Source organism: Zootoca vivipara, chromosome 7, assembly GCF_963506605.1.
Source record: "Zootoca vivipara chromosome 7, rZooViv1.1, whole genome shotgun sequence".
NCBI lineage: Eukaryota > Metazoa > Chordata > Lepidosauria > Squamata > Lacertidae > Zootoca > Zootoca vivipara.
Genome location: NC_083282.1, coordinates 66,939,526 through 66,952,962, shown reverse-complemented (window position 1 = coordinate 66,952,962; position 13,437 = coordinate 66,939,526). Strand labels below are relative to the sequence as shown.

The following is a 13,437-nucleotide window of genomic DNA, read 5'->3' as shown; positions in this document are numbered from 1 at the left end:
ACACTGTGTCTGGAAAAGCTATTTTGTGATTATAGGTCAGCATAATTGCATAGAAGCGACTTGCATTTACTTTTTCTTTCCACTTATATATTATCATGTCCCATTTAAGGACAAAACCTTGTGATTTCACCTGAGCCAACCTCCCAGCTTCGTTTTACTATCTACCCTGTTGAACTTATGGAGAGGAACTTGAAAGCTTGTATGCTACTTTGTTCCAAGTTAGTTGGCCTAATTAAGGTATTGTGCTACTATGGATTATGGAATCTACTGGAAGGATTTTTTTATTTTGTAGAATCTTTCTTGTGGGCCAATATAGCGTCCCTAAACTTTTGTGTTCACAGGGTTGCTTAGAAAATGCACATGAAGTGCTTCAAACATTCTAACATGCAGTAGTAATATAATTATTACTAATTATTATTAGTAATAATTATTACCTTATATATGCAAATAATATGCTCATGCCGATTATAAAAAAATAATTGTTGGTGCTTTGGTTGTTAGTAATATTTCGTACACAACTGAATTGAAGAAAGGCTTTACATGTAGCTATCTAACGAAGCAAAATGTGGGGGGAGGGGCGTTTAAAAAGAACCTCACGTGCCTTTGTGCCTGAGGAAGGCGTCGCACAAAATACCGGAAGTCCTGGCTTTGACTGAAGGGAGGAGATGACAGCTTCGCCTCTCCGCTCCTTTCGTGCTTCCCTCACCCACATCCCTTTCTGTGAGTAAAGCTGCTCGCAGTTTACGCCCAAAGACTACGTTTCCCATCAGCCCCTGGGGAGTGGGGGAAACGGGAAGAGACGGGCGCGTAGTCCTCTCTCCACCAATCAGGAGGCGGCCGCTGAGCGCGCGGTCGGGCCTGCTGGGGTCGCTGCGGCGCAGCCCGGGAGACGTTCCGTTCAAAGCGCCTGAGAGGAGGGGCGCTTCCTGTTTAGCCAGAAGCAGGAGCGGCTATGGCGGCGGCGGCGAAAGGAGCAGGAGCGGCTCCCCCGCTCGCGGCATCGGGCCCGGATCCCGGAGCGCCGGGTCGGACGGGAGCCTGCAGAAGGCCGGCCAACATCCTGGCCCAGCTCCGGCATGCGCAACTCAGTGGCCGGGGCCTGTCGCGGGGGCCGCAGGTACCGCGGGGCTAAGGCGGGCTTTGTGGGAAGGCCGAGTCTGAGGCGACGCCGACACGCCACCTCCCTCAGAAGAGGTTGCGCTCGGCTCCGCTCGCCACGTCCCATTCCAGCCTTGCCTTTTGCAGCTCGCTCTGGGGTGGGAAGTGGGGGGCGGTTTTCGCCACTGGCGAAGTGGGAACTGTCCCTCCCTCGCGTGTGATGACGCCCCTTTGTCTCTCCCCACCCCCATACCCGCATCCAGGAGGCGGCCCTTCTTGGCACCCGTTAAGGCGAGCTCGGGCAATTTTATCCCATCTCCCCCACCCTCGGAAATAGGGGAGTCAGAGGCTTTTGGGGCTCCCAGGGAATCCTGGAGTTGCTGCTACTGCGAGGCCTGCTTGGCTTCTTGGTTTGCAACTCTCAAAGGCTTCTCTGTTAATAAGGCCGTTGCCTCTTTGGCGTTTGCTGAAGTCCGGTACCTTCCCCAGTAGCATGCAGTCCAGTTTACTTCGTTGGAAAGGTGTCGTCTTGCCTTGCTCGCCAGAGTTTTTTTGCGCGGGTCTTGCACAACCCCATGACAAGGTATGACTCCTAAGCAGGAGTCAGTTGGCAGAATATAAGAGGACCGTGTTCTCCATCGCTGAGTCAACGTGTGGCAATTTTGTTGTGTTCCGAGAGGCAATCTTAAAAGTGTGATCTTTATGTAGCAGACACAAAGTCTGGCTGTTGAATATTTCACCCTTTCCTGCCACGTTTAGGAGCATTAGAAAATAATAGAGTCCAAGGACACGTATCAAATACATTTTCTTTACTAAGTAGAACTTAAGCATTGCAGATAAAAAGACATATGAAGTTAATAGCATAAAAACCTGAAGTACCAGCATTGCAAATCTACAATGTTGATTATTGATACTGAGGTGTGAAACCCTAATTAAATCATAATTACCTGAATAAGCAAGGCTAAAATTGGGCATCAGGCAAAAGGTGATATTGGCCTCAGAAATAGAAGAATGGGAGATGTTCAAAGGAATGGATATTTATACCCATTTTTTCCTTTGAAAGAGATAATTTTTTCTAACCTTTTTCAATTATTTGAAGACTACAGTCCACAAAATACCCAACTTCAATAGAGGGCTATATTTTTGCTTTTATAAGTGTCTTTGTTGTTGATGATGAAGTTCTCCCTCCTTTTTTTTCTGTATCCCTTTATTTCTTTTAACTGAAATCACCTTAATAAAACATAAGTATTAAATTAAAAAATGGAAAGGATTAAATAAATCATGTCCTCAAAATACATTCATTTCAGCTTTGGCAATGGTTTTGATCAAACGTAATTTACTGTCATCAAAGCATAATAATTTTAGTAGCATCTAATAAAACTACATTAAATACAAACAATTGCTATTTTTAAAAAGTATCTGGATAAGAATTACATGCATATTAAAACCTAAATTTTAGGTTTGACTCATATTGGAGCATACTAAAATTATCAATGTTAAAAATAGCATTTGCTGTGAACACAGCTTGCTTAACCAATACATAAAGGTGGATTAATTAAACCAGGCCAATCAAGGTTGTTGTTTTTTTTAATAATGGGAGACATAATGGTATTGGTTCAAGATAGGGAATGGGAAATAGTGATCTAACATTCTGGTATGCAAGTCTGCCCTGTCTCTGAAGGGTGTTACAAAAATAGAAATATGCCTTTTATTCCCATTTCTGTAAGTTTAGTTGGATTGCATCGGAATAAGGAAAATCAACCATAGGGCCTATTGCAGTGTCCTGGAACCAGCCAAAATGAAAATATTTGCCACAAATATATGTGAAGTTTTTTGAAGAAATATTCCTTTGTATGTGATACCTCACAATGCACAATATAATTTAATGCTGCAATCCAGCACTGAGCTGGGTTACCGAAGCCTGCTGTTTTCAGTGATTTAAAGGAGTTTTAACACTGTTGGATTATGATCAAAATGCACAATGTAAATGTTAAAAAATATATTCCTTCCTTTGAGGCAAGTTTCTAGCTGCCTAAAGTGGTTCTTTTCTAACTTGAAAATAGAATTTACTTACTAGGATAACCTAACTTGCTCAGTTCTTTTTTTGTCCTTCGGTGAAATATGTTGTGCCTATCCTACTTAAGTCATTTCCTTTAGTCATTTCCCCCGAATACTATAAGAGTTCTGGTTTGATGACTAGTGGAAAAGGTGACATTGATCTTGTAAATTCCTAGTTGGGTTTCTTCAATGAGTTTTGAACCTTTGAAACTGTGCTGTTTTGCTTGTATATATTTCATGCTTGATCAGCATTCCTTTCTCTTTTAGCACAATAAACTAAATTATATGGAAATTTACATCCAGAATTTTTAAAAACTCTTCTCTGAAAATAGTGGAGCCAGAAGCTTTGTTAAGTGTGAATGCTGAGATGTAAAATACTGTTTTGTTCCGCTCACAGGGACTTCTTAAAATAGAAGTCCCTGTGAGTTGGGGGAGGGGGGAGCTGCAATGGCCCAAAGTTACCTATCTCTGCTACAACACTTTAGCATGGAGTTGCTAGTCAAAACTTTTTGTGCAGAAGGTTCTTGTCACTGCTTTGTTGCAAGATTGGGAATGAAAAGAGAACTTGAAGCATTGATTCTTTTCCACAGTAATGGAATCTGAATTTCAATAGCATTTTCACGGGGAGGGGAGAATTCATCACTGTGTCATGCACAATGCATTTTCTACATGGGCATCAGCACTACTGCACATTACAACCACACACATCTTTTCTGGTGCAAGTGTTCACAGAACAGAAACTGGTTTTCCAGCTCAGGTATGCATAACAAAATATACTTGTAAATCTAGTTTGTGTGTTTTTCTTATAGTGAAAGCTGATTTCAAAAATCATGTTTTAGCGGCTGTACATTGGCTTGACATGTTCATCAAACTATCCACCACAAACTCAAGTCCTCATTCCTATTCAGTCACCACCACCACCAATTCAGATTCCTTATGTGAAATTTAGAGAAAAAAGTGGCCCAGTTTGCATCAGTTTATAGGGATGCAGGTGGCGGTGTGGGTTAAACCACAGAGCCTAGGGCTTGCTGATCAGAAGGTCGGCAGTTTGAATCCCTGCGACGGGGTGAGCTCCCGTTGCTTGGTCCCAGCTCCTGCCAACCTAGCAGTTCGAAAGCACGTCAAAATGCAAGTAGATCAGTAGGAAACGCTACATCGGGAAGGTAAACGGCATTTCCGTGTGCTGCTCTGGTTCGCCAGAAGTGGCTTTGTCATGCTGGCCACATGACCTGGAAGCTGTACGCCGGCTCCCTCGGCCAATAATGCGAGATGAGCGCTGCAACCCCAGAGTCGGTCACGACTGGACCTAATAGTCAGGGGTCCCTTTACCCTTTACCTTTACCTTACTTGACTACATAGTGTTACATTTGCCATTTTACTGCTCGTTCACCCAGTTTAGATAGATCCTTTCAAAGCTCTTCCTCATTTTTGTTTTAACTATCCAGATCAATTTGGTATCATCAACTCTAAATCATTTATGAACAAGTTAAAAAGGACAGGTCCCAATATCAGTCGTTGGGGAATTTGCAGAAATCTGCTTTGGCAGGTGTTAGGACAATTGGAACACCCAGCTCCCAGTACATTTCCGAGCACAATTCAAAGTGTTGGTGCTGACCTTTAAAGCCCTAAACGGCCTTGGTTCAGTATACCTGAAGGAGCGTCTTCACCCCCATCGTTCTGCCCGGACATTGAGGTCCAGGCAGAGGGCCTTCTCGGTAGTGGCACCCGCCCTGTGGAACACCCACCAGATGTCAAAGAGAAAAACAGCTACCAGATTTTTAGAAGACATCTGAAGGCAGCGCTGTTTAGGGAAGCTTTTAATGTTTAATAGATTATTGCATTTTAATGTTCTGTTGGAAGCCGCCCAGAGTGGCTGGGGAAACTCAGCCAGATGGGCGGGGTATAAGTAATAAATTATTATTAGTAGTAGTAGTATAAGTTTTTCTTACACATGTGGATTTAATACATTAACAAAAGTACAATTTTCAGTGAGTAAACCATACTAGTCCTGTTATGAGTATCAGAGTATTTGACTAAACATCACTGGCCCCATTCTTCAAAATGTTACAGTCTGCTTGGCACTAAAGATCTGTTGTAATTAAGGTCACACAGTGTTGCCTGTATCAGAATACAGAACCCTCTTTGTATCCAGATTTTCACGTGAATGACAACTGAATTTCCAAATCTCACTTACAATGAAAGAACTTAAATTCTTGTGGAAGCATTGTTAACACCCATACCTGATATTTAGAATGCTTGCTGGGGAGATGAGGACAGTGTTTAATTTCTAAAGAAAGACATCCAGGGACTCATACTTATACCATGAGTTTAATAAGCCCTTCTCAACAGTGTGTGGGAAGGGTGAGGAAACTTGCTTAGTGGAAAGGAAAGGACACTGTAAGCTCAGGGGTACTTTTAATGTATTCTAGTGGGTCAGTAGAATTAACTGTTGGCTTCTATGTTTGAAGGCAATTTGTTGTCCCTTCTATATCAAGAAAAAGAAGTTTCTGCATGATTGGGGATGCCTGATCATACCTAGTGTAATACATAGCTGCCAAGTTCTCCCTTTTTTTAAGGGAACTTCCCTTATGCTGAATAGGCTTCCTCGCGAGAAAAGGGAAAACTTGGCAGCTATGGTGTAATAGTGAATATCAGATACAATGAGCTCACAATTTGGGTATAGTGACCAATTTCCAAGATACCAAGTAGCATGATCCATGCTCTGGGGCAGCATAAAATACCTTATATCTAAGAAATGTGTCAGTCTCATCTTTATCTTGTCTTGTAGCTCACAGAAGCTTTGTTGAAGGAAAGAGATAAACAAGCAAAGTGGAATGGAATTCCCTTGCTCTTACAGAAGCTGTATGAGAACAGTCATCCCAACAGTGATTTATCCCAGTGCCAAGGCATCTTAAAGGTAATGTTTCTTACTGGCAGACTGATGCATGGAGCAGAATCCATTCTCAGTTTCCTCTGATATTTTAAGTCAATTCATAAGTTATGAGTTAGTCACAGATTCTCTCAGTGGCCCAGAAGAGTAAAAAGGAATTGAGAATTGGTTCAGGTTCTGCTTATATAAAGTGAATTTCAACAAATGTGTTTCACATATTTACTTAGAAATCATTTTCTTTCCTAATCTTGCACATTTGGAAGCTTGGCATTTCAGACTACATTGATAGAATAATTATGTTTGTTCTGTTTTCTGATATCACATTTAGCTGTTGATGCAGTAAATTAATTTGTATTTTTATATTTTTGGGTGAAATCGGCTACCTGGTGCTGCAAATTGATGTTTTGAAAATCTCATAAGTACCCTCAGTAACCTTCTGCAACGACTTTGAATAATATGCTTTGATATGAAGTATCTCTCAGTACTTGCAACTTTAACTTTTGTTCCCTGCCAGGAGATTTCCCCCCTTCTTTCAATGGAAGCTATGGCATTTGTCACAGAAGAGAGAAAGTCTGCTCAAGAATCCACTTTTCCAAATACATACACATTTGACTTATTTGGAGGAGTTGATGTAAGTGGTTTCTACTTTAAAAATAATAATGCTGTAGCATATTGTCAAATACAGTAACTAACGCATCGAGTGAGGCATTGGTAGTAGGAAAAAATAAATACTAATACTCTTGTTCAAGACAATAGTACAGCCATAGGAAGGTTTGGTTACCCAAGAAAGCAAAATTTAAAATGTAAGGAAGGGATTTTTCATTAGAATAGGAATATTGTGTTTTTGGAGACTAAAGTAACTTGGCCTTTTGGCTTAGAAAATGGTGGCTTAAGAGAAAACACAATTTCACTCTACAAGTTGAATAAACAGTCACAGGGTGCAACTTTAAGCAAGGTTAAAGTTATATGATCTTGGTGTATTTCTTCCATTCTTTTGGGTTAGTGGGGTGTAAAGCAGCATGAATTTGCATCACTTTATTGGATGCTAGGAAGGAATCTTCCTCAATCAGATTGAGTATCACGAGGAAGGGGAATGTTTTCTCTCTAGCAGGAATGACTGGCTGGCAGTCCATGGGGTACTTGTAGCATCAAGAGAGGTAAGGATGGAGGGCACCAATACAGAAAATCAGAAGAAACTTCTAGGGTGCAGAACCTTGGCCTCTGGGGTTTTTCAGACTACAACTCCACAGTGTTAGAAACTGAGATATGAAAGCTAAATGACACCTTAAACCTAGATTTTGGGTGCAACAATGGAATGTCTAGGTGTGTTTTTTAATAACAAGAATTCTGAAGCTGAAAATGAATGAACTGCAGCTAAAATATTATGTTCATTTTTTACATGGTCTCCTGCTCTCCCCCATATATTCTTAAGAGGGTCTTTTCTCCAGTCTTCAGTGAGTAGCTGGAAGTGGGGAGGCAGAAAAATGTCCTCCTTTCCTTCCACTGCAGTTTTAATCTGAAATCTTAAGTTTCTTCTGCGCCCAGAGCTCAGAAACTGCTCACACTAATGAAATTCCCTATCACAAAATGCGCCTAGAACAATGGGAGTTTCGAACACTGCAGCTCCAACAATTCTTGATCATGCTTATAATCTGGAGTGGCACTAGAAGTGTGCTGTAAGTGGCACTAGAAGTGTGTGGCTTATTTCACCCAGTATGTTTTGAAGTAAGACTCTTCATCAGAGGCACTGCGCATTTTTTGTGTTGGAAGGTAAAAGCATTCTATATTAGGCCTCTCATAACCTGACTGGCCAACTGTCCTTCAGCATTTGAAAACATTTATGGGACACCCATAATTTCAGTGCTAAGAAAGTTGAGGGTTGTCATGGCTCAGAAGTGATATTCAATCTTCTTGAGAGTCATAGGATCCTGACGTATATAATTAATACTTAGCCTCTTGAATCCAGTATATTAAGTACAAAGTGTCTAGTTTCCTTTTGCATATTTCATAACCAAATCTTTAATCTTAATAAAGCTTCAATTTAGTGGGAGGCTGGCTCTGGCAATGGAACCCCTTGTCAATATATGAGTGGCCGTAATGAATAGGTCTGTGAGAGAGCTAAGTAAAAGTTGTCTATAAATTAAACACAAGGTCATAGTTAAAAGCTTGGAGAGCAACATGTCTGTATCTTAAAGATAAATTTAGAAAAGCACGTTCTTTTATTACTACAGAATCTTAATAGCTAGCTTGAACTAATATTGAAACTAGTCTATTTCACACTAAAATATGGACCTGCCTACTACATCAAAATCTTTTAAATCCTCTTCATAGTTCAATGGGAAGTTACAAAAACCTTTTGTCTGTATAAGCTACAATTTTACAACTAATATGCACAAAGACTGAGTAGTGATGCAGGTTGATATAACGTCTTGATCAGATAAGCTACAGGCAGCGTAGATTTTGCTTTTAATTAGCCTAAAGCTTTTAAAAGTGGCAATGTATTTGACTTCTATGCAGCCTTTACAAGGAGAGGACACAGGCATATATTATAGAGTCCTGTCCTCCTTAGTGATTAGCGACTAATCATTGTCCAGTACTGTATGTTGGGCTATACGATTGCATCCTGGGCCACTACTGAAATAATAGGCTGGATGCCAGCCCTGCTTCTTGCTCTGGGAAAGCACCAGCTATTGGTGCTACTGTGTCAACTGATAAGGGAGGACAGGGTGACTTCCATAAGGTGCAGGAATGTGCAAAGGCCATTTTCAAGGGCAGGAGGTGTCCCATAGTCCCATAGATAACTTTGTTACAATTGTCTGGAATGTTTTCTGGGTGACATTGTTTCCTTTTACAATAGTTGCTTCCGTCATTTTTAACCCCTTATCAGTCTTATCCCAAGTCTTTCTTTGAAATGGAAAAGAAGGGTCATATAAAAGGGTGTGTGGGGTGAATAAGGGTATCCATTCTTTTTAACTCACTTCACTTATATTTATGTAAGTGTGTACAGTATTGAGTTTTCCCAGTGTGTATATTCAGTAAATATTAGTAAGTATATGTGTATATTTAAAATATTAATACATGGCGGGGGAAAGCTTGCCCTGCAAATGTAAAGATCAGTAGACTCCATGTCCTCTGCAAATGGCATTGCCTCAGTAAAGTTTGGAATATCTGTTTCCCCAGTGATTTTGTTTTGAATATAAATATAAATTTAAACTGTAGCCTGATTTTCATACAACACTGAAGTATAGTTACAGTGGTACCTCGACAACCGAACGACTCGACTTCCGAAGGTTTCGACTTCCGAAGTCGACAACCCTGGAAGTCTATCCGCCGCACGCGCGTTCTGCACAGAAGCGGTGCACGCAGTTGGCGCATGCGCAGAACGGGCGCTTTAAGAACCGAAGACTTCGACTTACGAAGACGGCCGCGGAACGGATCATCTTCGTAAGTCGAGGTACCACTGTAAGTCTTTTGCTTATGTGCTTTCCCCCGGAATAGCTGCATCATAGAGGCCAGAAGTTTACACCCCTAATTTCAATATAACATCTTTTCATTATGGTTGAAGCACAGCAAACCTATGTTAATGTTTACTGTAGTGCAGGCATCCACAAACTTCGGCCCTCCAGATGTTTTGAACTACAATTCCCATCATCCCTGACCACTGGTCCAGTTAGCTAGGGATCATGGGAGTTGTAGGCAAAACATCTGGAGGGCCGCAGTTTGGGGGTGCCTGCTGCAGTGCATTGAAGGAAGCTAGGGCAATCAATCATGATTTAAAGGTGGTTTGTTTCACTAGGCGCTAACCGTAGTTTGTCTGTGCTTGGAGATAACAGGTAACAGCACTTCATTGGAAGTGGAAGCAGATGCTTCCAAGCTCTTCTTCAGCCACACAAGAGAGGGGATCACATGGACCCAAAGCTTATACACAATACTAAATTATGGTTTAGTTGCCTAAACTGAATTCAACCATTGGCCCAGTTCACCTGTATCCCATTAAACCATATTATTGTCTAAACTCAACAAGCAGTGTGCACATTGTTCAATAGTTCCTGCAGTGTTCTTCCTCCAGTCTTGTTGCTGCCACACCACAGATTAAATAAATTAAAGTCTGGGTTGTTGTATCATCTGAATCCAGGTTCATGATTCATTTCTTTCCAAACCATGAGATGTAAGCAATCTCTTTTTTTTGCTTGCCTCTTACAGTAGTACCTTGAGTTACAAACGCTTCAGGTTACAAACTCCGCTAACCAGAAGAGTTACCTTGAGTTGAGAACTTTGCCCCAGGATGAGAACGGAAATCCGTGTGCCAGCGGCAGCAAGAGGCCCCATTAGCGAAAGCACGCCTCTAGTTAAGAACAGTTTCAGGTTAAGAACGGACTTCCAGAACAAATTAAGTTCGTAACTAGAGTTATCACTGTATTTAGGAGAAACCACAAGTCTGTGTTCAGATCACACAAACAGCCAGATTCAGACTAATTTTTGTTTGCAGCATGGCAGCAGAAGGGGAGAAATGTTGTGGGAACTTTGCACCAACTTTGCAGCATGCACAAGTGTACTTCTCATTCACATTAAAACTATAGTTTCTTTTAAAATGCAAACAATGTCATTGCATTGCTCTTGAAATATAAGTATTGTTTTGAAGAGAAGCATAGTAAAGGAGCACACTGGGTGTTCTGTGCAGTACAATAGAGGGGAATTGTTTTTTAAAGTAGTTTGCTTTAAATTTCAATATAGCCCAACAATGAGATGCATTTTAATAATAATAAAAACAGCATCTATATAAAGTTATTATGTATCTAATTTTCACAGCTTCTAGTAGAAATACTTATGAGACCAACTCTTATTACACAAAAGAAGAAGCAGAAAAGTAAGTAAATAATATATTTCCTTCACCAAACCTTGTTTTGTTTCCTTCTCTTCTCCTTGTATCCTGATAGAATAATCAGTCACTAAACCAAGTACTGGTAGCGATACAGTTTGCTAACATCGTGTGTGTGTTTTAATGATATATGAAAATGAAGTTTTATCACAGTTTCTTAACTTTTATGGTTCCAGAGGTGATAAATGCTGGTAAACCATGTTTGTTTATAGGATTAAATACTGCACAATAAACAAAGTATATGGGCAGTGAACATAGCACATCTATAAAACAGCATTAGACTACTTAGTAACATCTGGATAGTGATGCACAATAACCAGTGTGTTAGAGGACCTGTTCTCCAAACCCTGGAGGCAAGCCCAAGTATTGTTGGGTAGCAGAAGCCAAATGACCAGAGTTAAACACCAACCACTGCCCTCACTCCTATGAGTCCACCAGTTTCGGCTAGGAGAATAGCAGAGCCTTACAGAACGTCACCTAAGATTTGAGAAACAAAATACAAAGAACCAGACTTTCTGTTCCAACAATACATAAGCCTCCAGGAGGTTATTCAGTAGCAGTTTGTCTGAGCAGCCAAGTCCATGGATTTGCTTCTAGAAATCTTACTCAGAAGAACGAACAGGAAATAGGTGAAGTAGATTTCTTAAAAATTAAATTGAAAATAGTTTTTTTTTAATAAAAAAATATACTTTCACTGGGATATTGGAGTCTAAGAAAAAAGCATTGTTAAGACTAGTTGTGAATTATAAGACAGGATACAAAGCAACAAAAGCTAGCTTTCTTAGGCTAATACAAACAATATCAGCAAATGGACCAGTGCTGCTTACTTATAATAATAGGCACCGAGTTTCACAATCCAGACAAGCTAAATGCCCTTTCATTTAGAAGCAAGGCTAGAATCATGTGGCATATATATAGGCTCATAAGTTAATAAAAGGAAGTCAAAGTCTCGCAGTTTCTTGTTTCATGTGGTATTCAGAACAGGAATATCACAAGATATCTGCAGTATTTCTGTCAGCCACATCACAACTTGATGTGAACGGATTGCCTACCTGCCCTAATAATAGTTGTCATTCCTCTGTGTGTTCAACTTCGATCAGATCTCATTTTTATTGGATTTTAGCAGCTGAGATACTTGCTGGATTTTTTCATTTATTCATTTGGGTTGTTAAATAGTGTGGTGATGTATGTGTTCTGCCAAGGGCAGGGTTCTTTCTGGATCTGGAGCTAATAAGCACACCGGTGGGTGAAGAAAAAGAAAGGTTTTATTTGCATAAGGTCAACAAATAACAGCAGGCATACAAAACACAAATTGTTGCATACCAGACAGGAGTTACACACAATCTCCCCTTCAGCTGCCCGGAGCCCCAGGTAGAGCAGCAAGAGAAACCCCAGCTGACACTCTCACGACATCAGGTACCTCAATCTGTGAAGAAGCTCACTGAGCCCCTTCAGCCTACAGCTTTTATAGCCAACTTTGATGTAACTGAGTGCACCTGGTTAGCAGGCATCACTCATGGTCAGCCCAGGACACCGGGTGCGACTAATGCGGAGCAGCTGAGAGTCTCCAACCCCACTCACTGCAACTGGGTATCCTCCCCACTAACCAATCAGCACTTAGAACACAGGAGACCCAGGAAACTCCTGACATGTCCTGACACAGGTGTGTGAAAGACAAATTATACATCATAAATCAGCAAACCTTAAACCAGGGATGTAAAAGGGAAAGAGACATGTCACCTAACTCCTCGAAATTACAATGGTCTTCTGTGTTTCCTCTACAGTATGTCTTTTTGGCTGATTGTTCAGGAAGCATTAATCAGTTTTTTCTATTGCAGTAAGCGATGACCTCATCAAGGATTGTTTAAGCATATTGTACAACACTTGCATATGTGTAAGTTATATTTTCTGTTCTGTCAATAATTTTTGTTTTGTGGTACAGCTAGGTTTAGGGGATTCTTGGTCTGACAGAAAAGCATTCAAAGCATTAATTGTTAATTAATTAATTAATGTTGCATGCTGCAATATTCTTGATGCTAAAATTTCTAATGCATTTCACAAATTGCAGTGTAGCAAAACTGTTGCTGCTTGCATTTTGTCTAAACATCTTTTTAATAAGGACTCATTGCTATTTATTGCTGAAGTGTTTTAAGCCTTAATGCAGTGGCTTGCTGTGGGAATCTTGGTTAGCACTCCCTGTTTAAGACTCATACAGTTATGTTTGCTTTTTAAATTTTATTCTGCAATTGTATGAGTCATTTTATGTTGTTGGTAGTATTTGGACTGTTGTTGTTTTTTAATAAAAAATAGGAACTTTTTATCAATGTAAAATTAGTGTTGAAAACTTAGAGTTGAGTTCATGACATTAAATGTTGTATGAAAACAAACCAATTATTCCTGTCATTCACATTACATTTGTATGCATTGACAAGACTATTGGATAATTTTCTTAGCTGGTATGCACTTTTATACTCATGTCATTTGAGCAGCCTAGTTTTCCCTGTTGAGAATT

At 40.4% G+C, this 13,437-nt stretch overlaps 1 protein-coding gene across 1 annotated transcript in view; it reads left to right on the top strand.

The window, feature by feature from the left end:
* Positions 1-914: 914 nt before the first annotated feature.
* TRPC4AP (transient receptor potential cation channel subfamily C member 4 associated protein) overlaps positions 915-13,437 on the top strand; it is a 28,422-nt gene continuing 15,899 nt past the window's right edge. The window contains exons 1-5 of the mRNA XM_035124251.2: positions 915-1,117; positions 5,945-6,073; positions 6,561-6,677; positions 10,856-10,913; positions 12,764-12,819. Of these exons, the coding sequence (XP_034980142.1) occupies positions 953-1,117; positions 5,945-6,073; positions 6,561-6,677; positions 10,856-10,913; positions 12,764-12,819 (525 nt within the window). The 5' untranslated portion in view covers positions 915-952. The remainder of the gene's footprint in view (positions 1,118-5,944; positions 6,074-6,560; positions 6,678-10,855; positions 10,914-12,763; positions 12,820-13,437) is intronic.